General features: G+C 45.9%; 1 protein-coding gene across 7 annotated transcripts in view; it reads right to left on the bottom strand.

Annotated features, from left to right (window-relative positions):
- The window catches only part of LOC106508654 (uncharacterized), a 239,023-nt gene that overhangs the window by 15,364 nt on the left and 200,617 nt on the right, over nucleotides 1-23,042 (bottom strand). For 2 of the 7 annotated variants that reach the window (XM_085002482.1, XM_085002480.1), the window contains exons 4-6: nucleotides 22,294-22,376; nucleotides 16,159-16,400; nucleotides 3,709-3,859 (exon numbers count right to left, since the gene is read on the bottom strand). In XM_085002482.1, the coding sequence (XP_084858608.1) occupies nucleotides 3,709-3,859; nucleotides 16,159-16,205 (198 nt within the window). In that variant the 5' untranslated portion in view covers nucleotides 16,206-16,400; nucleotides 22,294-22,376. Of the gene's footprint in view, nucleotides 1-3,704; nucleotides 3,860-7,632; nucleotides 10,163-16,158; nucleotides 18,598-22,293; nucleotides 22,377-23,042 lie in introns of those variants that run through there. The other 5 variants (XR_014831612.1, XM_085002481.1, XR_014831616.1 and 2 more) reach the window with 5 other exon arrangements.

The raw sequence follows: 23,042 nt of genomic DNA, 5'->3' as shown, positions 1-23,042 counted from the left end.
GGAACAAGTGGGCCAGGCAAGTTGGAGGAGAGGTGCATTTGCCAGCAGTGGCTGGAGTGAGGATCCCGCTGGCTAGAAGGGTAGTCTCTAGAAGCTGGAAAAAGCAAGGCTACAGATTCTTAGAGCCTCCAGAAGGAACGCAGCCTGCTGACACCTTGATTTTAGCCCAGTGAGATCCATTTCAGTTTCTGATTTCCAGAGGTGTAAGATAATACATTTGTGGTGTCTTAAGCCTCTAAGTTCGGGATAATTTGTTACAGCAGCAAAAGGAAGCTAATGCAAACCCTCTGAGAAATATCCTCATACATAAACCTTTGCATACTTTCCCAGTTACTTCCTGAGGATCAAATCCTGGAATTCAAATTGGTGAGTCAAAGGGTAGGTATCGCAACTGGTACCCATTTACACTTCATTAGCTTTTAAGCTAATTACCCATATTCGTCATTACTCATGTTCATCATTAGCTTGTAAGGATTCCTGTTTCCTTGCTTCAGTAAACACTGGTTCTTACTAATGTAAAACATATATTTGGAGCTGCTTTGATTTTCTCGTGTGTGTGCGGGTCCTGCATATGTGTCTAAAGGAGGTGAGGGAGAGGAGTCCGAGAAGAACAAATGCTTTCTTTTAATCGTCCAAACTTGCCCATCCAATATGGCGGACTAGTCAAAGTGTGGTTCTTAAGCACTTGGACTATGACTCCTCCAACAGACATGCTATTAGGTAGAAAAGACATACTGGATTTCAAATCTCTAGTACCAAGAAGAGGAAGGAAGGAAGGAAGGAAGGAAGAAGGAAGGGAGGGAGGAAAGAAAGAAAGCCGAAAAAAGAAATCTCGAGTGATGTTTTAGAATGACTATAGATTGAAATTATACTCTCTGGGTATACATTAGGTGAAGTAAAATATATTAATAAAATTAATTGCGCCTGTTTCTCTTTACTTTTTCAATGTGGCTACTAGGAAATTTTAAATTACATATGTGGCTTGCAGTTGTGGCTCCTGCTGTGTCTATTGGTCAGCCTGAATCCAAACTCTCTCACCCACAGCCCTTTATGATCGGCAGTGAGTGGTGACAGTGGAGTGGCCAGGGCTAGGGGCTCAGTTGTCAGCCACCACAGGAAAGTCAGCCAGGCCCTGTGGTCCTTGTCTCAGCAACCAGTGCCCAACCACAGACCCCACAGGGTGGTGGAAAAAAAACTTAGGATCAGAGAGACTTTGGTTTGAATCCGGGCTCCTTCCGAATTTTCTTGTATTTGAATCTTTATCCTTTCAGTTTCCTTATCCACGACATGGGGAAATAACCCCATAACATTTATGGAGACATTCCCTTATTCAACCAGCTTTAAGTGAACCTAGAGGCACTGGTCTAGGCTCCAGAAATACAGTAGCACACAACCCAGAAGGAGGCCTGGCCTGGTGTTCTGGGACGCGGTGTGCTCTATCACTAAAAATAATATTTGGGTGGAACAGTACATCCTACTCACTACTTTTAATCAGCCTACCCATTCTCTGAGTTGGAATAGCAGCTCTAGGTGTGGGTTTGACGTCATCTTAGCTACTACCACTTTGTGGCTTGAAGAAATTCCCTGCTCTATTCCTCATTTCCCCAGCTATAAATTGGGCTAATAACATTACCCTGCTCACAGGGTGTCTGTGAGCCTTAAAGAAGGCAATCTATGCAGAGCACAATTTGTGGACCTTAGTAAATGCTAAGAGTAGTGGTTGCTAAATACAAACGACTGTATATAAAATAAAACCACAAAGTCTTATTAGACAGCACAGGGAACGATAGTCAATATCCTATGATAAGCCATAATGGGAATGAATAGGAAAAAGAATATATACAAAAAATTATATATATTAGTATAACTGAATCATTTTGCTGGGCTGTGATTTATAGAAACTAACACAAAACTTTGTCCACTCCACGTCACTTTTTTGTAAAGTAGTAGCTGTTAGCAGTAGTGGCAGTGCTAATGTCATTATTTTCTTTGCCTTAACATCCCCAGGATTTCAGGGTGCTCCTAAGAGAGATGACCCAGAAAGAACAGATCTGGAGAGCGTGCACTTGAAACGTCCTTGGGCCTTTATCCGAGTGATGACCACATTGCTGCATATCTTGTGGCTCAGGTGAAGAAGGGCTGCTCAGCCTCGTTCACCTAAGAAGATCAACTCTTTTCTCTGGCTGAAAAGAGCTCGTGCTGCTGGCTGCAAACACAGGCTTCATCCCTGGGTTTCACGTGCTGTTAGTGCCCCTTCCACAGCCCTTCAGGGCTCCCCTCTACTGGCAAACACCTGCCCTCCTCTGCCTGAGGGCTTTTTCCTGACCTAATGGAACTTGCTAGGTTTGTCCCCAGAGCCAGCCAGAATGCTGGGTTCGTGACACTGGAAGTAGCCCTGCATCCGTAAGGAAGGGGTTGCTGGTGGAGAAATAGCTTCCTTGGCCCCTGGTCAGGGCGCCCCCGAGGTGGGTTCTATATCATCCTCAGGTTTTTCACTGGATTAAGTTCCAGGTGCCCACAGAGGCTACTGGCCTGATAACGCACTGTCACTGGCTGTCTCCCCGTGTCTGTCCCAATGCCTCATCCTTCGGCTGGTGTTTCTTTAGCAGTTCAAATTCTGCTTCTAGGAGAACCCAACAGAAATGCACTTGTTCTTTTCAAGAAAACTCTGTTTTGGATCAGTTATTTGCCCTCCTCAAGAGCCCTGATCCTTGAGGAGTTTGACACCCGCCCCCCCACCCCCTGCCTGGCAAGAATTGGGTCAGACAGGTCAGGTAACGGAACTCTGGACAGGTCAATATGAGGGCAGGCCCGCTGCTAAACATAGTTTTCTTCTTCCTAAAAACTGTGCTGCAGGAAAGGCCCCGGTCCTCTGAGAGATGTTTCTATGTTTGAACATGATTCTAGGGCCTCCTGGTGCCATCTTGTTTTCATCCTGAGAAGGAAGAATGGAGCCATCCATCCATTCGGCAGAGCAGAGTTTGGAAGAACCTATGCTTCTGATGACAACATGGGATCCAACCCACCTGGACTGCCTCTTATGTGAGACCATACAATCTAAGGAAACTTAAAGACACTCTTCAGTTTAAGCTGGGAATTTTGTTACTTGCACTGCTAACAAAAGCATCTAAACTGCTCAGTTAATCTTTTTTTTTTTTTTTTGCTATTTCTTTGGGCCACTCCTGCAGCATATGGAGGTTCCCAGGCTAGGGGTCGAATCGGAGCTGTAGCTGCCAGCCTACGCCGGAGCCACAGCAACGCGGGATCTGAGCCGCGTCTGCAACCTACACCACAGCTCACGGCAACGCCGGATCGTTAACCCACTGAGCAAGGGCAGGGATCGAACCCGCAACCTCATGGTTCCTAGTTGGATTCGTTAACCACTGCGCCACGACGGGAACTCCTGATCAGTTAATCTTAATACAACTCAGACAGCTAGCAATCCTTATTGACATCCCTCCTTTGCAGATGAGCAAACTGAAGCTTGAGGATAGGATACAGATGAAAGCCCTCTCCAGGTGTGGGAGGTCTTCTCATGTGCCCACGCAGCGACTGCATGCTTGAGAAACTGCAGGTGTTACAAATGGAAGGTCAAGTTCACAGGTTCTGTGTCAACTCTCTTTATAAAGTGAAAAATGATTTCACAAGGTGACAGCCCATTTGCTAGTTTAAGAAAGAAAATCACTACTGAAGGTCCAACCCACCTACCGTGCCCATTCCATAGTTGAGGACACCGAGGTTCAGAGAGGGCCAGTCACTTCTCAAGGTCACACAGCTGGGCAGGTGGAACTTCAACTCTGAGTCTGATCCCACGGCTTTTCCCACCAATCCAAGCTGCTCCCACGGAATCTGCTTTAGGCTGAAATGAAGGCAAGTTGTGAACGTGCTTGGCTGGCAGTAACAGTGCCCACTCTTAATTGACCTGGCCTTGTCCTACCCTTGCTCTGCCCCCATCCCAGATTTAGCATTTGCCAGCAAGTACCCCTCATCCCCCAACTCCCGCTCCATTTCTCTCCCTTCAGAGCCAAAACTCTCAAACACCATTCCCCAGAATGCTAGCTTCCTTGTGTGTTCCCCTCCTATTTAAAAATCTATTATTTTAGTGAGAATTTTTTTTGGTTGGTTGTCTGTAATGTACTGCTTCCTACTGCTTTGTCTGCTCCTTCAGTTAGTAGAAGCGGCAAGAGAGAGGAAAGGAAAAACCATCATTCCTGGTTGTAAAAAAAACTTGGCTAATGTGATGTTTCCATACGATGGAGCCTAGCAAAGAGCTCTCTCACCAGACCCATATCCTACTCTGCCACTTTTATTTATTTATTTGTTGGTTTGTCCTTTAGGGCTGCACCCGTGGCATATGGAGTTGCCCAGGCTAGGGGTCCCATTGTAGCTGTAGCTGCTGGCCTACACCACAGTCACAGCAACGCCAGATCCTTAACCCACTGGGCGAGGCCAGGGATCGAACCTGTGTCCTCACGGATGTGAGATTCGTTTCCACTGAGCCACGACGGGAACTCCCTTACAATGCCAATTGTAAAGATAACACTTATAAGCTGTTGGGACACTGTTCTTTGGGCTGGTGACATTTGATACCATGAGATGTGACAAGTGATTTGGCTTTTTCTGCTTCGTAGCCTAATTTGGGCAGGACTGTGTTCCACGCAGACAAGCCCCTTGATCGACCTTAGCAGGGCTCGGGTGTCAAAGCTTTTCTCCCTGGGAGTCCGGGAGGATGTTTTTCTAGGGGAATGCACAGAAGACACCCATATTTCACACCCTCATTCATTTAAGGCAATCCGCGGGACAGAAGGGCAGCAACTAGTCACCTTGGCCACTGGTCCCCCCTCTCCTGAAGCCGCCGCCTCCCTGGAAGGCTACTTGATATTGGTGTGCTACCACTATGAGGATTGAGGTTCCCGATTTTTAAAAATTAAAAAAAAAAAAATTTCTGTTTACAGCACTTGGAAATTCCCAGGCTAGGGGTCAAATCAGAGCTGCAGCTGCCAGCCTGTGCCACAGCCACAGTAACGCCGGATCCGAGCCACATCTGCAATTTATGCCGCAGCCTGTGGCAATGCTGGATCCTTAACCCACTGAGCAAGGCCAAGGATTGAACCCGCATCCTCACAGAGACTATGTCAAGTCCTTAACCCCCCTGAGCCACAATGGGAATTCCTAGGGCTCCTGATTCTAAACACAAATTTAAATTTAAGAAACAGACAAGTGGAGAAGGGATATATGATGCATTGAATGGGGTCCCCTCAAAACAGTAGGCCCATGGTCTAATCCTGGGAACCTGGAAATGCAACCTCACTGAGAAAAGGACCTTTGCTGATATAATTAAATATCTCAAGACGAGTTCCATCTGGATTATCCACCTGGGCCTTAAATCCAACTAGGCGTCCTTCTAAGAGAAATGCAGAGGGAGAGAGACTGAATACCCACAGAGAAGTGGGGAGACCGTTTTTGGAAGAACAAATTCCAGCACAGGTGTTGGCTACATGTGTCAAAGGCTTTAGCTGTTGTGAAGTCACGTCTTTGTTCTCCACGCTAGGCTTCAGCCTTACCTGGGAGGCCCTGCTGTGTGGCTTTGGACATGATGGTGGCCCTCTCTGAACCTGTTTCTTCCACTGTTTACAGCAGAATCACCACAGGGCCCACCACCCTGGGGCCACTATAAGGGTCAAGGAGGCAGGGGCGGCGGGGTGGACATCGGCTCACAGGCCACCTCAGGACACAGACCTATTTTGGATCTAACCCAGGCAATTTCTTTTGCAAATTTGAATTTGTTACCAACAGGAGGCTTTACGCAAAAATCCCGCCTGCTCTTGAGAAGCCAAAAAACCTGCCAACTGAATGTCCCCATGAAATAATGGGCCAGGGCTGCCTCGAAGCTGGCTCTCAGTTCCCCACATGCTCACAGCCCCCCACAAGCTGGCAGCCCCTCACCGTGTACCTGCGGGCTCCTTGCTTCATTCATTCTTCTCACCTGACTGGCCCCTGTGGGCAGTGGAGCTAGCAAACTCAGTTTGGGGCAACCTTTCTGGAAACCGTTGGCTAACTTCATTCCTGTTCCACAAAAGAGAAATCTCAAACCAGCACTCTCTTTCAGGAGAGTCTCCAGTAGCGGGAAGGACAAATGAAAACCCCCATCAGAATTTTTTGCTCAATGGAATTTGTTGTAACCAGAGCAGCAACCTCCTTTAATCCCAGGCTGCTGACTCGTGGAAATCTCTTTGTTACCCAGAATGAGATGCAAACAGTCCTTGTTAAAACCCGGCGTGATGGTGGAGAGAGACTTGCCTTTAGGCTTGCTCTTGCCAAGATTTTGATGTTCCATCCTTCTCTGGTTTAATAGTTAAGTAAACGTTCATTTTGGATTCTGATTCAAACCAGTTCAAAAGGCACTTTTAGGAAAAACCAACACCTTTGGTTTGCATTTTGTCACCAAAACTAGTGATGATTTTCTTGGACTTCAGGGCTTAGAAAGTGAGTCCCATTTACGGACTCAGACTCAAAATGTAGCTCTGTCTCTTGTGAGCTGTGTGACTTTGGGCAGTCTTTTAACGTCTCTGAACCTCCGTTTCCTCATCTCTAAAAGGGATAATAATAATAACCCTTACATTACGGGATTGTTGTAGGTGTGCGAGATGATGTATGTTAAGCTCGTGGCATGGGAGCCAGGACACCGGCGACAATTATTATCGTTATTATTATGATTGATTATTCTTTTATGAGGCTGCCTTGCTTGTAGCTTGGGAAGCAGAAATACAAATTGTGAAGATTTTTCTTTATGTTATTTTTTTAAACATTTTAATGAAAATATAGGTGACTTATAATGTTGTGCCAATTTCTACTCTGCAGCAAAGTGACCCAGTCTGTGTGTGTGTGTGTTCTTTTTCTTACATTATTTTCCATCATGGTCTGTCCCAGGAGACTGGATCTAGTTCCATGGGCTATACAGTATGACTTTATTGCTTATCCATTCTAAAGATAATAGTTTGCATCTACCTTCCCCAAGCTCCCCATCCATCCCACTCCCTTCCCGTCTCCCTTGGCAACCACAAGTCTGTTCTCTATGTCTGTGAGTCTGTTTCTGTTTTGTAGATAGGTTCCTTTGTGCCATATTTTAGATCCACATATAAGTGATATGTGGTATTTGTCCTTCTCTTTCTGACTTAACTTCACTTAGCATGAGAATCTCCAGTTGCACCCATGTTGCTGCAAATAGCAGGATTTCATCCTTTTTATGGCTGAGTAGTATTCCATTGTGTATATGTAGCACATCTTCTTTATCCAATCCTCTGTTGATGGACATTTAGGTTGTTTCCATGTCTTGGCTATTGTGAATGGTGCTGCAGTGAACATAGGGTTGCATGCATATTTTTGAATTATAATTTTGCCCAGGTGTATGCCCAGGAGTGGGACTGCTGGATCATATGGTAGTTCTATATTTAGTTTTCTGAGGAAAATCTGTATTGTTTTCCATAGTGATTGTACCAATTTACATTCCCACCAACAGTGTGGGAGGGTTCCCTTTTCTCCTGGATTGTGAAGATTTTATTACTCACACATAACTGTAGTAAGACTTCTGCTTTGATCTGCAAGCCTTAGAAGCAATAATGATGAGCTTGATAATAATTAAGAGGGCCATTATTTATTGAATATTTCTAAAACAGACAGAATTCTCCTCCCTTCTCCCCATCTCACTTCTATTCCCTTCTCTGGTGATATCTTGGGCACGTGTGTATCAGTTGTACATCGAGATGCAATGTCTTGAAGATCCAGAATAAGAAAATATTCTCCAAGGCCGTAAAATCATACACTTTCGAATTGCAGGTGCTGCCTGCATGGGGTTGGATCAAGAGTGGGTAAATGAGGAGTGCTGCTGGTGCCGTGAGGGACAATGCTCCAATCCTCAGCTCTCCTTCTCCAACTGCAGGAGGTTTAGCACTCCTGGGCCCCCGGCACTAGTGCTAGTTCTAGCAACGACCAAAAATGCCCTCCCGTGCATCTGAATGTCCTCAGAGGAGTTTGAGAACCACCTGGAGTCAAACCAAGCCAACTAGTGAGAATATTCAAGCTCTTCCAAGCCTGCCAATTTGGGCCAGACCTTCCACGTATCTCTCTGAACCTCAGTTTTCTGACCTGTCAAATGGGGAGTTATATCCATCTCACTGGGCTGTTATGGAGGCTAAGAGGGCACGTATATGTGGCAGGCCTGGTGCTCCCTGGCTTAGAGCAAGTCCACTGCCCAGGGGGTGGGGGGGAAGGGCACATGACAGAGTAAGCTAGCAGCCGCAGACCCTGGCTCCCCTCTTCCCACTGATCGTGTCTCCAAGTGACAGGGCCAAGGGGGGGCCCTTCAGAGCCCTCCAGACTTCCCTTGCTCTAATTGGGAGTCATCGTGGAACGAAGTCCAGTATTTAATTTGGCCTGTGTTTGACAGATCCTGTGTGCACCGCTAACAGAGCTCACACAGGGCCCGTGATACAGGGGGGATTCTTGGCCTGGGCTCAGGGCAGATTGGTGGAGAAAATGTCGCATTCAATTACGGCTGATTGGCCCTGACAGTTGTCTGGGTGAAGTTTATAAGGTACATCTAATCTGGATGCATCTGGTCATAAAAATGCAAAACAAGCCATTCCCACCCAAGTTCTAACTCCAGATGTGGGCTGATTCTCAGTGATTGACACCATATTTTTTTGCAGCTGTCCCACATTTCAAATCTTTTTCTATTTAAAATATATTCATCATAATTATGGAATGCAATAAACAAACTTCAGCCTGATGACAAGCTTTAAATATAAGAATGTTTCGGCTTAAAATAAATGCCGTGATTTCTTAGCCCAGGATGGTGTGTTCGTCGAAGGAGCCCTGACCTTGTCACCATGAACCAGACAGAGTTATTTTCTCTCCAGTATTGACTGATATTTGGCGGGGGGGTGGGTGGGGGGGGAAGGAGGAGGAGAAAAATCAAAAAGCTATTTATATCAGATAGAAAAATGTGCATAACCACCAGAAAGCTGCCCTTGCAAGACAAAGGAAAAACAATTGGATGTGACTTCATCTTGTTTGAGGACTTCCCATTGCACGAGTTCTCCCCAAGGCAGGGTACGGCAGGGTGGTGGGTCTGCACCTGGGGGCCAAGTCCCTGGTGGCAAATCCCAGCTTCCACAATAGCGAGTGTGCAAGAGGCATGAGCGAGTATGGTTACCAGTGTCAGCGGACCTGTTCCTCTGGCTCTTCTAAGGGAGACACTGCAGGTCACCTGACCTGCACGGGGTGGAGTAGGGCACACGACAAAGCTGGGGTGCACACCCTGATCATCTGACTTCACTACAAAACATGCCTACGAGGGGTCACTTTTGCTCGTGTGAGCATTTCTCTGTCTCTGTTTAATGGTTGCCCAAGTTTTAACGGATGGCTGTTCTCCCTGGGGGTGGCTGGCCTGGGATCCAAGAGCCTCCTGTTCATTCTGGACAAAAGAGCACCTTCTGTGTCTGCTTCTGTTCCCGGGGCTCATCTTTTCTTTTTAATGCTATTTGAAGAAGCCTGTAATTGAGACTGTTAAATAAACAAACACTTAGGTTAATTATAGACGGGTCATCCCATGACCAAGCTGCTGGAGCTCTCTAGCCGCTTGTGGACTTCAGCCACATCCGCATGGTTCTCCCCTGCACAGCGCGCACGGCTTGGTTCCTCGAGAAAAACGGGAACTACCCGCAGTTCGTGTCAACAATCTGCTCCTCCTTATAATGAGGCCATAAGTCACAAGCCCTCCGAGTTCCCAAAAAAGTGTCTGGAGCTAAATTTGTAGCCTGACGCTGATGATTGTTCTCCTATTAGGCTGATGAGAGAATTCGCAGAGCCAGGGCCTCCTGGGGCTGTGCCCGCAGCGCGCGCCAAGATGGAAATGACTCTCGGAGTTTTCTTTCTGAGACGTGTAAGAGGTTTGTCCATCGCTGGGCTCGTGGGCACAGGTTCAATATCACCATCGTGTGTGCCATCGCTCCCGGGAGACGGACTCCGGCCCTGGCAGGCCCTCTGCTTCTAGCGGGAATGAGAACTCTCCGCCGGAAAGAGGGTGGCCTGATTGAGCTCCCCCAGAGCCCTCTGGGCGGCCTCGGTGACATCTCGGAGCCTTGCCTTTCCTGCTGGATTCCTGTTGAGGGGGAGGCAGTGTGGAACATTGGCAAGAGCATGCCCTTGGGAGACAGACCCAGGTTCAAATAGAAACGCTGTTAATCACAAGCTGGGTGAACTGGGGTGAGCAGCCCAGCCGTCCTGCAGACAAGCATGTGAAATGGCAACGCCTATGTCTGACTGACTTGCAGGGTTGTGTCCAGAATGAGAAGAGATGACGCGGGACAAAGATTAGGCTTGAAGTTGGTGCTCAGGCTTTACCTGTGGGGTTGACAAGGTCCGTAATGTGGTGTCTGGAATCGAGAGGTATGTTTTTCCCTCTCTAGCCAGGATGACAAATAGGCTGTACCTCTCATTTTTTTAGAGTAGTCCATTGGAGATGTCTGCTTGAAGTGCAGTGATTGATTTGTAATGTCTGCCACAGACTAGGAAGGGGGTGGTAATGGTATTTTCTGTGTGCTGTTATCTCCCTTCCAGAGTGTAAGTTTTGAAGCCAGGAACTGGGTCTGAAAAATATTCTCAGCAAAGCACTTTTTGCATCTGTGATCTCCTCAAACATGGCATCCTATGTCCCCACATCCCTGGTATTCAATCCTGTAATAATTATCATCTCCATTTGATGGATGTGGCCAAAGATCAAATGAATTATGTGGGCAACTGATAAAACAGGATTAGATTTTAAAAGTTATCTGCAGTGTCACTCTAGAACACTGCCACTGCCTATCATGTCCCACTGGAATCTTGAGACACACGCACAGTAAGGCACAGGGGATATGGGATTTAGCCTCTTCCTTCCTTCCAATCAGCCAAGCACCTTGGAAAAGTCCCTTTACTTTTCTAAGGCTCAGTTTACTTATCTGTGAAATGGACATAGCACTACCCCATTCTCCCAATATCAAACAGCTGTGTCAAGATGAGGGAAACTGTGGGTTGTGACAAATAAGACTTGCGTAAAGTCACCCTTCTGTAATGGAGTAAGGCCCTGTGGGGCTCCTGGGCACACAAGCCTCCCTGTATCCTCCATTGCTTGTTTTTAGGCAATAAGCTTCAGCCTCCACGACCTTCCCTGAGTTCCAAAGGGCAGCTGCCAATCAGGGAAGGGAGGGGATGCAGAGACCTGGGAGAAGCAGTCAAGAGACAATAGTGGGGAGTTCCCGTAGTAGCACAGTGGTTAACGAATCCGACTGGGGTCCCTGCCCTTGCTCAGTGGGTTGACGATCTGGCGTTGCCGTGAGCTGTGGTGTAGGTTGCAGACACGGCTCGGATCCCCCGTTGCTGTGGCTCTGGCGTAGGTTGGTGGCTACAACTCCGATTCGACCCCTAGCCTGGGAACCTCCATATGCCGTGGGAGCGGCCCAAGAAATAGCAAAAAGACAAAAAAAAAAAAAAAAAAAAAAAAAGGAGACAATAGTGCAGCTTTGGGGCAGGTCCTGCTTCCTCCTCAAGGAACATACATAACAATATCTTTGAGCCTTTCTGCAGAACTTAACCCCCCCCACCCCAAAGGGAAGAACTACTTGATGAAGTGCTCTTCATTCAGGGCAGGACTACCGACCATCAGAACCAGTCCTGGGGCCACTAAACACCAGCTTTGAAAGACAAGGCAAGCTTGCCTCTACCCTGATCCTTATATTTGGCCCTACTTTTCCACTCCCCAAACTATAAAACCACCTCCTAAGATCTTCCAAGGTCGGGGCGGGGGGGGGGGGGCATAGTCTTTAAGGCATTAGCCTGCTGTGGCCCTCTTTGCCTGGCAAAGCAATAAAGCTATCTTTTTCTTCTTCACCCAAAACTCCCTCTCTGCGTTTCTACTTGGCAGTGGCAGACAGAGGCTGAGTTTCAGCAATACTTCTTGCCAGAGACATACTTATCAAAGGGAGCCTTTGCAAGCTAATTTCTGGGGTGGGAAAATACCTGCAATTTCCCCAGACTGCCACGTGGATGCTTCTGCTAGACAACTGACTTTGTTTCAAGGCTAGACAACTGACTTTGTTTGTTTGTTTGGTTTTGCTTTTTAGGCCCACACTCACAGCACATGGAAGCTCCCAGATGCAGGGTCGAATCAGACCTGTAGCTGCTGGCCTGTGGCACAGCCACAGCAGCGCGGGATCCAAGCCATGTCTGCCACCTACACTACAGCTCACGGCGATGCCGGATCCTTAACCTTGAGCGAGGCCAGGGATCGAACCCGCATCCTCATGGATATTGGTGGGGTTCGTTTCTGCTGCACCACAACGGGAACTCCTAGACTGATTTTGTGACTTTGGCCAAGTCACTTCCCCTCTCTGTCCTGCAGGCTCTTTATCTGCATGACTGGATGACTATCTTCCTGGCAGGGCTGCTGTGAGGCCCAGGGCCAAGGTCAAAAGTCATGTGGAATGCAAAAGGCACTCAGCAAGGGCCAGTTTCCCTCTTCCCGGGGACCTGCCAGAGAGTCAAGGTACAGATCGCTGGTTTTCAAAGAAATGGCGAAAAGAAAAGGTATGTGAGTGTGTGTGTGTGTGTGTGTGTGTGTGTGTGTGTGTGTGTGTGTACGGAGGGTGGTGCACGGATGTGCCAGCATGTGTGAGGCTGTGTGTGTGAGTGTGTGCGTAGGAGGAGAGGCTTGTGGAGAAATAAAGTCATGCTGGGGAATAAACAGCAGAACGTCTGAGTGCCCTGCAGATGAAAGCTGCTTTTCGCTGGATTCATGAGCCTTCTAACACCCAGCTTAGCTGCGTTTGGAAAAATACTTAACTTGCCATAGGATGCCAAGGCGTGGCTGTGTCAGAGAGTCCATTTGAGAAATTTGCATATCCTTCTCCTAAGAGAAAAACTCCTATTGGAACAAAGTGCTCAGGGCCTACTGGGGCCGTCTTGCTGTTCTTTGCGTGAGGACCTTCTAGAAGCCCGTCGGGGGTAAAGGGTTTAGGCAGATTCTTCTGGAAGGTGGAGAAGGAGGAGGCCAAGAGACAAGACCAAAAGAGGAGAAAAGACTGAAAAAGAGCAGAAGAGGCAGAAGAAGAAGTGGGGAAGAGAGAGGGAGGAAGAGGAGGAGGAGAAAGGCTATAGAGGGGCCGGAGCAGAGAGACGAGGGGCTGGGAAGGGGAAGACAGGAGGAGAGGCCAGAGGAGAGACTGGCAGATGCTCGGAGCACCAGGACAGACAGACGCCCAGGAGCGCAGACGGAACCCCACCCGCCCCCTTTCATCGTGGCCCCGCCTCGGCTTAGGACAGGCTGACGTCCTCCGCTTTCAGACCCCGAAGCTTCTCTCGGGTCTGCCTGCCTCACCCGCCGCAAGGCTGAAAGTGTCCATTTCTCAAGTGGAGCCAGATGGGGGATCCGAGCCCGCCCGCCTTTGACAACCAGATGCTGGGCCTGAACAAAGGGGTCGTCCCGCCTGGCTGCCGGCCCAGGTGCTTCACTTTGCAGACCACCCTCCGCTCTCCACGACGGAGACCCCTTGACAGGCCCTGCCCCAGCCTCCCTCAGCCGCCAGGAGCGCCCTGGGAGGCTGGTGGGAGCTCGGCCGTGGAATCAGACAGAGCTGGCTTTGAATCATGAGCCTCCCACCATGTGCTCTGGGCACATGGTTTTGAGCCTCCATTGCCTTATCTGTGAAATGGGTCTAGCCAAAAAAAGCAGGTCTCATGGCTGGTTAGAAGATTAAAGGGGAAATGAAGTATAAAGAGTCGGACACAGAGGAGACCAGGGGTTTAGACCCAGGTGAAGCTGGCTGACCTCAACCTGAAGAGAGCCTGCGTCTGACCTCCTTCGGGCTTCAAAATTTTTAAATTAATTGCTCACATTAAATAACCCAGGAGATGTCTTATAAAAATCCAAATTCCTGTTTTCTTGTGAAAGACTATAGTGCCAAAGGCTGGAAGCGAGCAAGAGGTACCTCATCTCTGCCTCAGACCCCACCCTGCTCTGACCACCACACTCCCCTGGCCTCGTTCACAGCCCCTGAAGTCATCTGAGTGGCCAGATTACCTTGCAGGCACTCACGTTGTGTGTGTTTGTATCTCTGCCGTGGTAGACACTGCCTTTCATGGAAAGGAAAGTAAAATCACTGACAGGTGAGCTGTCATTTCATTCTCAGCACAAAGCTACATTTCCAGGGCTGACCCCATCACCCCCATCAACACGAGGGGCTGGACTCACAGAGAGGACACCCCAATTGTCTAAGATTCCAATGGGTGATTGCTTCAATGTAGTGTTTCACTAGCATGGCTTTCAGTCCAACCATTGTTTGGAGCCTTCCAAGAATCTAGGCGTGAAATAGGTAAAAACATGCACCTTCCTCTCCTGTCCTACCGCCCAATGGATGCATCCTGCAGCTTCTCCAGGATTGGAGACTTGGGGTGTACGTGCTCAGAAGGGGACAGCAAGCCATAGAGGAAGAAGGGCCCAGGGCTGATGGGGGGAACTGCCTCCCATGGGTTGAGAATCTGGGTCCCACGGCCAGCGAGGTGGCCACCAGGTGCGATCTGCTCACTCAGACTTTCAAGCCTCGCGTGGCGGGGAGGGGACAAGAGGGAACCAGACTGGCACAAGTTTCTAAGGGGGCCCTGGTGAAACACCCAATTCTGCTGGAAGGAGAGGGATTTAGCTCCTGGAGGTAGAGAAGCCCAAGATGATGGGTAGGAGCAGGGGTGAGGCAGGGATGCGGAGGGGCCCTGCCGAGAGGAGATGGGAAAGATCCAGGTCTGTTGGCAGGTCCAGAAAGATGGGGGGGTGGGGTGCTTGAGAATAACGTGAGGGTTGACGAGGAGGGCTGGGTGCAAAAAGCACAAGGGGGAAGAGCTTGGAACGCGGTGCTGAGGGATTGCGAGTCAGGTTGGAGACAGTCCTGTGGGCATCAGGGAGAGCCGCAGACAGGTTTTGAGAACCGGGGTGGCGTGATCAGAGTTGCGTGTTAGAAAGATGAGTCTGCAAATGGCATTATTGGGGTTGGTCGATGCAAACTGGTACATTTAGAATGGATGAGCAATGAGGTCCTGCTGTACAGAATGGGGATTGGTGTCCAGTCTCTTGCTACAGAACATGATGGAAGAGAGTATGAGGAAAAAAAGCATATATATATCTATATCTGTATGACTGGGTCACTTTGCTATACAGCAGAAATAGACAGAACATTATAAAATCAACTATAATAAAACAAATTTTTAAGAAAGAAAGATGATTTTGGAGGCTGCGTGGTGCGTCTGAAGGCCGGAAGACCACAGAGAAAACGGGCTTGTGGCGGCGGCTGTGAGGGCAGGGTGGAGGCAGTAGGTGGGGAAATCCATGTCACCGGAAAAGCCACTAAGACTTGGTGACAGCTGTGGAGTCCCCCAAAGACTCTGATTTGCATAAACACAGGGTCTCTGCAAAATTCCACCCCAGCTGATGGGTGGCTAATTGAATTCATTCATCCAACAGCAAACATGTATAGAGGCGGACTCCGCTGGGAGCCCAGAGCTGGGTGCTGCGAGCAAGAATAGGATTCTTCCCTGAGACTGTTTCCCAGGGGAAGACCAACCCCCTCCAGTCTCACCCCCCTGGGAGGCAGTTCAAATGGCAAATTCCCAGGCCCCATCTCAGACCATCCAAGCCAGACTCTGCGCCTGGGACCAAGGGATGTGCACTCTGATAAAGTCCTGGGGTGATGCTGATGCACCCCAATGTGTGAGAGCTCAGCCTTTTGGCTTCTCGTGAAAATCAGATAAATCAGCCCACCCACCCTTCACGGAGCAGTCCCTAGAGGCTGCACTATTGACCTGAATCGATTTATGGAATCACTCTGGCAACCAGAGAGACACTGTGACTTTCCTTCCCATTTTACAGAGGAGGTAACTAAGGAGGCCGGAGATCCAGAGCTTGTCTGGATTGGGCAGGTAATCATTGGCCTGGGCACATTAACAGCCAGCTCCCTTCCTCTTCTTCCTCAGGGTGAGGGTTCAACCCGAGGGGCACGCATGCCATGGGCCAACAGAGGACCCCCCACACCCTGTGAAAGCCAAAGGGCTGAAGGGCAAAGACCAGGTACTCACAGGACTTTGCAGACACGGGGCCACCCAGGAGGGCCTGGCAAATTCATCCGAGACTGTGTGGCCTCAGGAGAGCCACACAACCTCTGCCAAGCTGTGAAATCTCAGGGAGCCATGTTAAATCAGCCAGGGGGTATAATGCACAGAAGGAGTTGCAAGCTCCAGACACAGCTTTTTTTTTTCTTCTTCTTCCAAATCAGGCAGTGGGATTTGTCCATGGTGATGGATCCTAAATACCTTGACTCCTAAGAAGAGAGGGGAAAATGTGTCTCAGTGAGACTGAGGCTTCTTGCACCGGCATCTTTGTGTGGAGGTACCTAGGGTTGTATTTTTTAAAGCTAATAAATCATAAACCTTGTTTGAATCCCAATTCAGAACAGATGTAATGCATATGGTCAGTAGACTGGGAATTGCAAATAAATATGTTTGGAGACCAAATATTTGAAAAGCAATTCTTCTTCTCAGTCTTCTTTTTTAAATGCCACTGCCAAGATTGGTTCAGGGATTTGGTTTCCCCCAAAGCTGTTGCCACAACACCGTACTGCCTCAGCCAAAATGGAGATACAGTGCCCCTGACAAGAGGTGCATAGAGGTTTCGACTTGCTTCCCAGTTCAGGTTGATTGGTTGTGGCTGCGGGGAGGGCTGTGCTGATAGGGAACCTCAAGCTCATCTGGAAAGAGTGCCATGATCGATTAGCAACGTCTGCCTTAGAACCAGTAGGAGAAGTGGAGGTATGAGTGCCACAGGATTGCCATCCCTGTCCTGGGTGTTGGGAGATCAGCTAACTCTGGACTGCCTGCTTCTCTAACAAAACTGTGCTTTATTTTGCTTATAGTGCAGTGAACATTTTAGGGCACATAAGAATCAGGGACACTGAAGGGTTTCAACTATGCTTTAAACGCAATGCCCAAGTAATGTTGAAACAATCTTCTTGCCAATCCAACCCTCTTCCTGAAAATAGGAATCTTTGATCATCTGAAGAGGTCAGGGACCCAGGGCCCTGCACTTTTCACAAACAGCAGTTCTTTTGTTTATTTACCTGTGTACTTGACCATCACCTGTTTCTCCCCAGGGTATGAGCTTCATGAGAACAGGGACTTGGTTTTGTTCATTGTGCTAGTCCTCACATCTAGCTAGAAGTGTATGGCACATAGCAGGGACTTGATAAATCTTTGCTGAATGAAAGCATTTTCTTTCTCTTCATTCCTTTGTGCATGTGCTTATTTATGATCCTCACTACACTGGCCTCAGCAGGGCCAGGTCTGTAGATTCAGGAACAACAAGACAAATGAGAAACCTCCAGCCTGAAGAGGGAGACGGATGCATAAACTGATGATTCTAAAATAGCAGGAAAAGGGGAACAATAGACATAGGTATTGGGGCAGAGGTGACTGATATCATGGAGAGATGACGCAGCTGGAGCACTGAGAGAGCCTCCATAGAGGCTTCCCATTGATCTAGGGTTTTGAAGGATGAATAGAAGTTCTCCAAAGTGTTGGATAGGTTCTGCTTTTTATAAGGATATAGCAGATCCCTATCTTGTGTAAGAATGACCCTGTGATACACAATGCATTAGTGAAAAGAGCAGTAGAATTGTCTTAGAGTCAGACATAGAAGTAGTGACCTTGGGCAAATCACCTGTCCTCTCTGAACCGCAGTTTCTATCTTGCAGACTGAGAATTCTAGAGGAAATGGCTGTGAAACACCTGGCACCAGCCCCAGCACCTCATAGGCCCTCAAGATGTGACAACTCTTCGTGTTATGATGCCAATTAGAACCCTACTCTTATCTAGTCTTTGGGGGCAGACTCTGAAGCTTCTCTGGGGTGACTCGGAGGAAAGCAAGTCTCTCTGGCCTGGTCCAAAGGGACTTAGTGAAGGACATCCTGCAAGGACCTTGTTAGCAGGGGAGCCTTGTCCCCAGGGGCCCTGCAGTGAGCTCTGTTCCCCCTCCCCCTGCCCCTGCCCTGGGGACATTGTCCTGTCTCCCTGCCCCACCCAGGGGCATGTGCAGCCTGTTTTTACAGCTTTTTATTGAGCTGAGCTGTGAGAAAATGCCAGCTTGATCCATTTTTCTTTCTTGTTCTTGAGACACATATGGGCAAAAACGCTGGCTCAGCAGATTGCTTCAAGTTCAGCATCTCATCATTTAAAAGACCCTCTCTCTTCAAACATAATGTTAATAAAAATAACAACAATAACAGTTACCATGGATGCCAAGTTCACTCTGGGAAGGCATGGACATGCACTATTCTATACATCTCACCAGGGCCCTGCGACAGCTCGTATTTTCTCTAATTTCTGATGTGACCCTTAAGTCCAAGTTTACAGGGCTCGGAGCGACAGGACTGGAAAGGCAATCCAGGTTTTCAGTCTTCTAAACTCACACCTCCGCCTTCGATTTATCTGTTTGTTTGTCATTTCTTTGCTGATACTTTCTCCCTTCAAAAAAGATGTGAGGCAATGAGTGGCAATACAATCGGTGAAGAAGAACAAGAGCAACCAAGGAAATCAGAGCCAGGACAACCTGAGACCGGAAATAAGATGTTTCTGCAATGGTTTGGTGCCGTGTTCTAGAGACAGCAGATTAGTCAAGTGTGGTCATCATGGCTTCAGTGGTTTCTGTCTGCTTGTTCTACCAACAACTGAAACATCTGGGTTAAGATCCTCCACTGTGATTTCGGATTTGTCCCTTTCCCTTTTTGGTCTTACCAGTTTTTGCTTGTTTTTGAAATCCTGTTACAAGGTGAATGCACACTTAAAATTATTGTGTTTCTCGTGGAATGATGTATTTTATCATCATGACAAGGAATCTCTGGTAATGGTTCCTCCTGTGACGTCTCCATGGCTGATACCATAGTTTAGCCACATTTGGATGGCTTGCGTTTTTTTTTTTTTTTTCATTTTTATGCAATCAGCTTTTCTGGGTCCTTATATTTAAGTTGTGTGTCTTGTAAGCAGCATATATTTGGTGTTGCTATTGTTTTAACCCTAGCTTGACAATCATCGTCTTTTTTTTTCCCTCCAGTTTTATGGAGATAAAATTGACATACAGCATTGCCTAGGTTTAAGGGGAGGAGCCTAATGATCTGACTTATATTGTGAAATGATTACCACAGAAGATTTACTGAACAACCATTATTTCATATAAATACAAAAAGAAAAAAAAAGAACAAATATTTTTTCTTGTGATGAGAACTCAGGGTTTATTCTCTTAACTTCTTAATAACATACAGCCGTAAAAATTATATTAATCATACTATGCATTACATTTCTAGTATTTATTTATCTTGCAACTAGAGGCTTGTACTTTTTGACTACTTGCATCCAATTCTCCTTCCCTCACCTTCCATAATCTTTTAAATGCAATATTTAGTTCATTCATCTTTAATGTGATTACTCATATACTTATACATAGATGTGCCATCATATTATTTATTCTCCACTTTTCCTATCTGTTCTATGGCCTTCTAGCTTGACTTTTTCAACTTCTTTTTGATTAGTCTTTTATTATTAATTAAATAATATTATTAAATAATAACATTATTATTACTATTTTGTCAGTGTCTGTTATTTTGTCAGTGTGCATTCTTGTACTATTTTTTGAGGAGTGGGTCTTAGCAATTACAGTAAATATCTTTGTCTTAATTAAAGCCTAATATAAGTTAGTGCTTTTACCATTTGTGGACAATAAAATGAAAATCTTTTAATTTCATTTAAATGAAGTCTAATTTTACCTTTTTGAATTTACCTTATTATTGTCAAATATTTTGATTATACATATATTTTAAACTCTATAAGACATCATTGTTATTATTATTTTATACAAACTTCTTCTAGATTTACCTATGTATTTATCCCTTCCCATTGCTTGTCTATCCTTCCTGCATTTCTGTGCATTTTCCTGGGATGATATTTCTCTTCCTTGCAAAAGCTTTTTTACTTTTTTTTTTTTTAAGTGCAAGTCTTCTGACAGCAAATTCTCTGTTGTTATTTATCTGGCAATGTCTTTAGTCATTATTTTTAAGGATATTTTCAATGGGTATAAGCTTATAATAATTTTCTTCCAGTTAATATGTTAATCCCATTATGGATGTGTCCTCAATATGTTAGTCCATTGTCTTCTGGTTTACACCATTTCAGTTTCATTTTGCTTTTTGATGGGAAAGTGTCATTTAACCTGCCTAATTTTATAATCTCATCTTTAGTTTTCATCAGTTTTATTGTGATGTACCAAGGGTTTTCCTTGTATTTATCTTGCTTGAGATTCTGGTGATTCTTGAATCTGTGGTTTGACATTTTCATCAGCATTTAAAAATATTCAGTCCTTATCTCCTTAAAGATTACTCTGTCTCGTTCTTTCTCCTACCTTTGTAAGACTCCAATTACAGGTAGGTTAGACATTTTCACCATTTTCTTTTCTTTTCTTTTTTTTAAATGAGAGTTGCAATGTTTATTTCAGGTTTTTTCTCTCTCTTTTCCTTTTATTTTACTGGCAGCATGTGGAAGTTCCTTGGCCAGGAGTCCAACCTGTGCCACACAGCAGCAACCAGAGCCATAGCAGTGAAAACACAGGGGCCTTAACCCATCAGACTATTAGCGAACTCCCCTTTTCACTATTTTCATAGGTATAAGTTCTTTTTCTGTATTCCATTCTTCTAAGCTTTATGATTCAACCTGATATTTTTTATTAACCCATCTTTCAAGTCACTATACATTTCTTCAGCTGTGTCTAATCTGGTGTTAAAACCATCACTGATTCTTAATTTCAATTAGTGTATTTTTAAATTCTAGATTTTTTTCACTTGGCCCTCTTTCAAAGATTCTAGTTCTCTGGTGAATATTTTCACATTGTCATTTACTTTCTTGAATATATTAATATCAGTTTTTAAAGACCCCATCTGGTAATTCCCATGTCTGGATCACCTGTGGGTCTGTTTCTAGTACATATTTGTTCTCATGGTCCTGTTATTGGTGTGCTCAACAAATTTTGATTGAATAGTAGAAATATTGTATTGAAAATCATAGAGGCTGAAGATGAGGTTATTTTCCTCCAGAGAGGATTTTCTTTAGCTTGTGGAAAGTCATTAGGTAATTCACTTTAATGTAATCAGAGATCAAGCTAATTCAAGGCTGATTTTTAATTTTTTACCAAGATTACAGACTGGCCTATTTCTAGTTCACTTTTATTCCTAGGGTGTAGATTGCTATGAATTCCATCTGAAAGCCAATGCGAATTAGCTCAGGAAAAAAATGTAGGTTATATCAGATGAGCATTATTACTATAGGAAGATAGGAGTGCATCTGATCCTCAGGAACCACAGGAACCAGGGAGTTGAACTCTTGCTTCTCCACCTGACATGTCTCTTTCCCCTGCTTTCTGTCTTTAGTCTCTCAGGTAGAGTGTGGCTGGGAACATGGTTACCAGCAACTCCTAGGAGTGCATTTCCAAGATTTTCTACCACAGAAAGGCTAAGACTTGCTTTTTCTAATCTCCAGGTCAAAAATCTCATGAAAGAGCTTGACTGGTTCAGTTTGGGTCAATCAGTATAGCCAGGTGGGAAGACTCCTGGGGAACACAGCCTGCTCTTCTAGACCTACAAGGCCATGTGGAGAAAGAAATATTTCTCAAAAGAATGAAGGGGGATGATTGGGCACAAAACTATCGATGTCTAGAGCAACTATAGATGTCTAGGCACCATTTGATATTTCCCAGCTAGATGTACTTCCCTGGAGGTGAAGTAAAATGAATTCCCTCTAGTTAATACACTATGAGTATTGAAGGGTTTTCCCAGACTCCTAGCAAAAAGAAACTTCCCTGCAATATCTCTTGTGATAACAACGGTATTAATAACTGCTATCTAGAAGCAGCCCAACCCTGGGTCAGGAGAGCCATTTACACAAATCTCACATGAACTTCTCTCATCTTCTTGCAAAGAAGGTGTAACTATTTCAATTTTCCAAGAAGACCCAGATTTAGAGGGACTTGAAGCTTATAAAATTACAACTAAAAATTAGATACAAAAATGACGATTTATATAGTGAAAGAAAAGCAACAACACGTCTTTTTAAGAGCTGACAGATACCACAAAGATCACGAAAGTTAGAAATTTTACTTTACATTTTTAAATTACTTACCTACTTATTACTTCTCTATCATACATACATCCCTATATTTTTGGCTGCACATGAAAAATATGCCAAGGAGGTAGCATTATTTCCTATGGAGAGAACAGAAAGATAATTCGGTCTTTCCCCTAGTATGGTTGGGCAAAACTAATTTTCTTATTGAGAGCTGAAATGCCAAAACATACAAATTCAGGGAAGATTCCACTAGCTGTTTGTACTTCTGCTAGAGGTTTGTGCTCTACAAACAAAATATAACAAATGATATTTCACACAGTTCCCACTGAAAGAAGAAAAAAGAAGAGTGAGTTGATAATCACATATGCGACATGACTGAGCATATTTCTGAGAAGGAAGAATTTCTATTTTAATTAGATATGTACAAACCCCAAACCTCCCACTTACAATTTTACGTGACTGATGACCAGAATTATTTTCGGCAGACTAGCTCCTGGCTCCATACATTTCAAACTTGGTTTTTCTTCTGCTACCAACATACCTCTGGTGTGAAGCACTCTAGGAAAATTTCATATTTGGGAAGGGCCTCTGACTCTGCCTCGTCAGGTCAAGACTCCTGGTCCTGGGAGACAGGATTGTTCAAGAGGAGGTAGAAGCATTTTTAGAAGCCATTCCTCCCCTAATGAGGCAACTCGAAGGGCGTTCCCACTGTGGTTCAGTGGGTTAAGGACCCGACATAGTCTCCAGGAGGAGGTGAGTTTGATCCCTGACCTCAATCAATGGGTAAAAATCTGGCATTGCCA

The sequence above is a fragment of the Sus scrofa genome, chromosome 16 (genome assembly GCF_054392235.1).
Source record: "Sus scrofa isolate SSC_HxYL_T2T_F1_AM1 chromosome 16, Sscrofa_HxYL_maternal_Yorkshire_Landrace_v2.0, whole genome shotgun sequence".
Classification (NCBI taxonomy): Eukaryota; Metazoa; Chordata; class Mammalia; order Artiodactyla; family Suidae; genus Sus; species Sus scrofa.
Note: the sequence above shows the minus strand (reverse complement) of the source record. Positions and strands in the feature narration are given on the sequence as shown.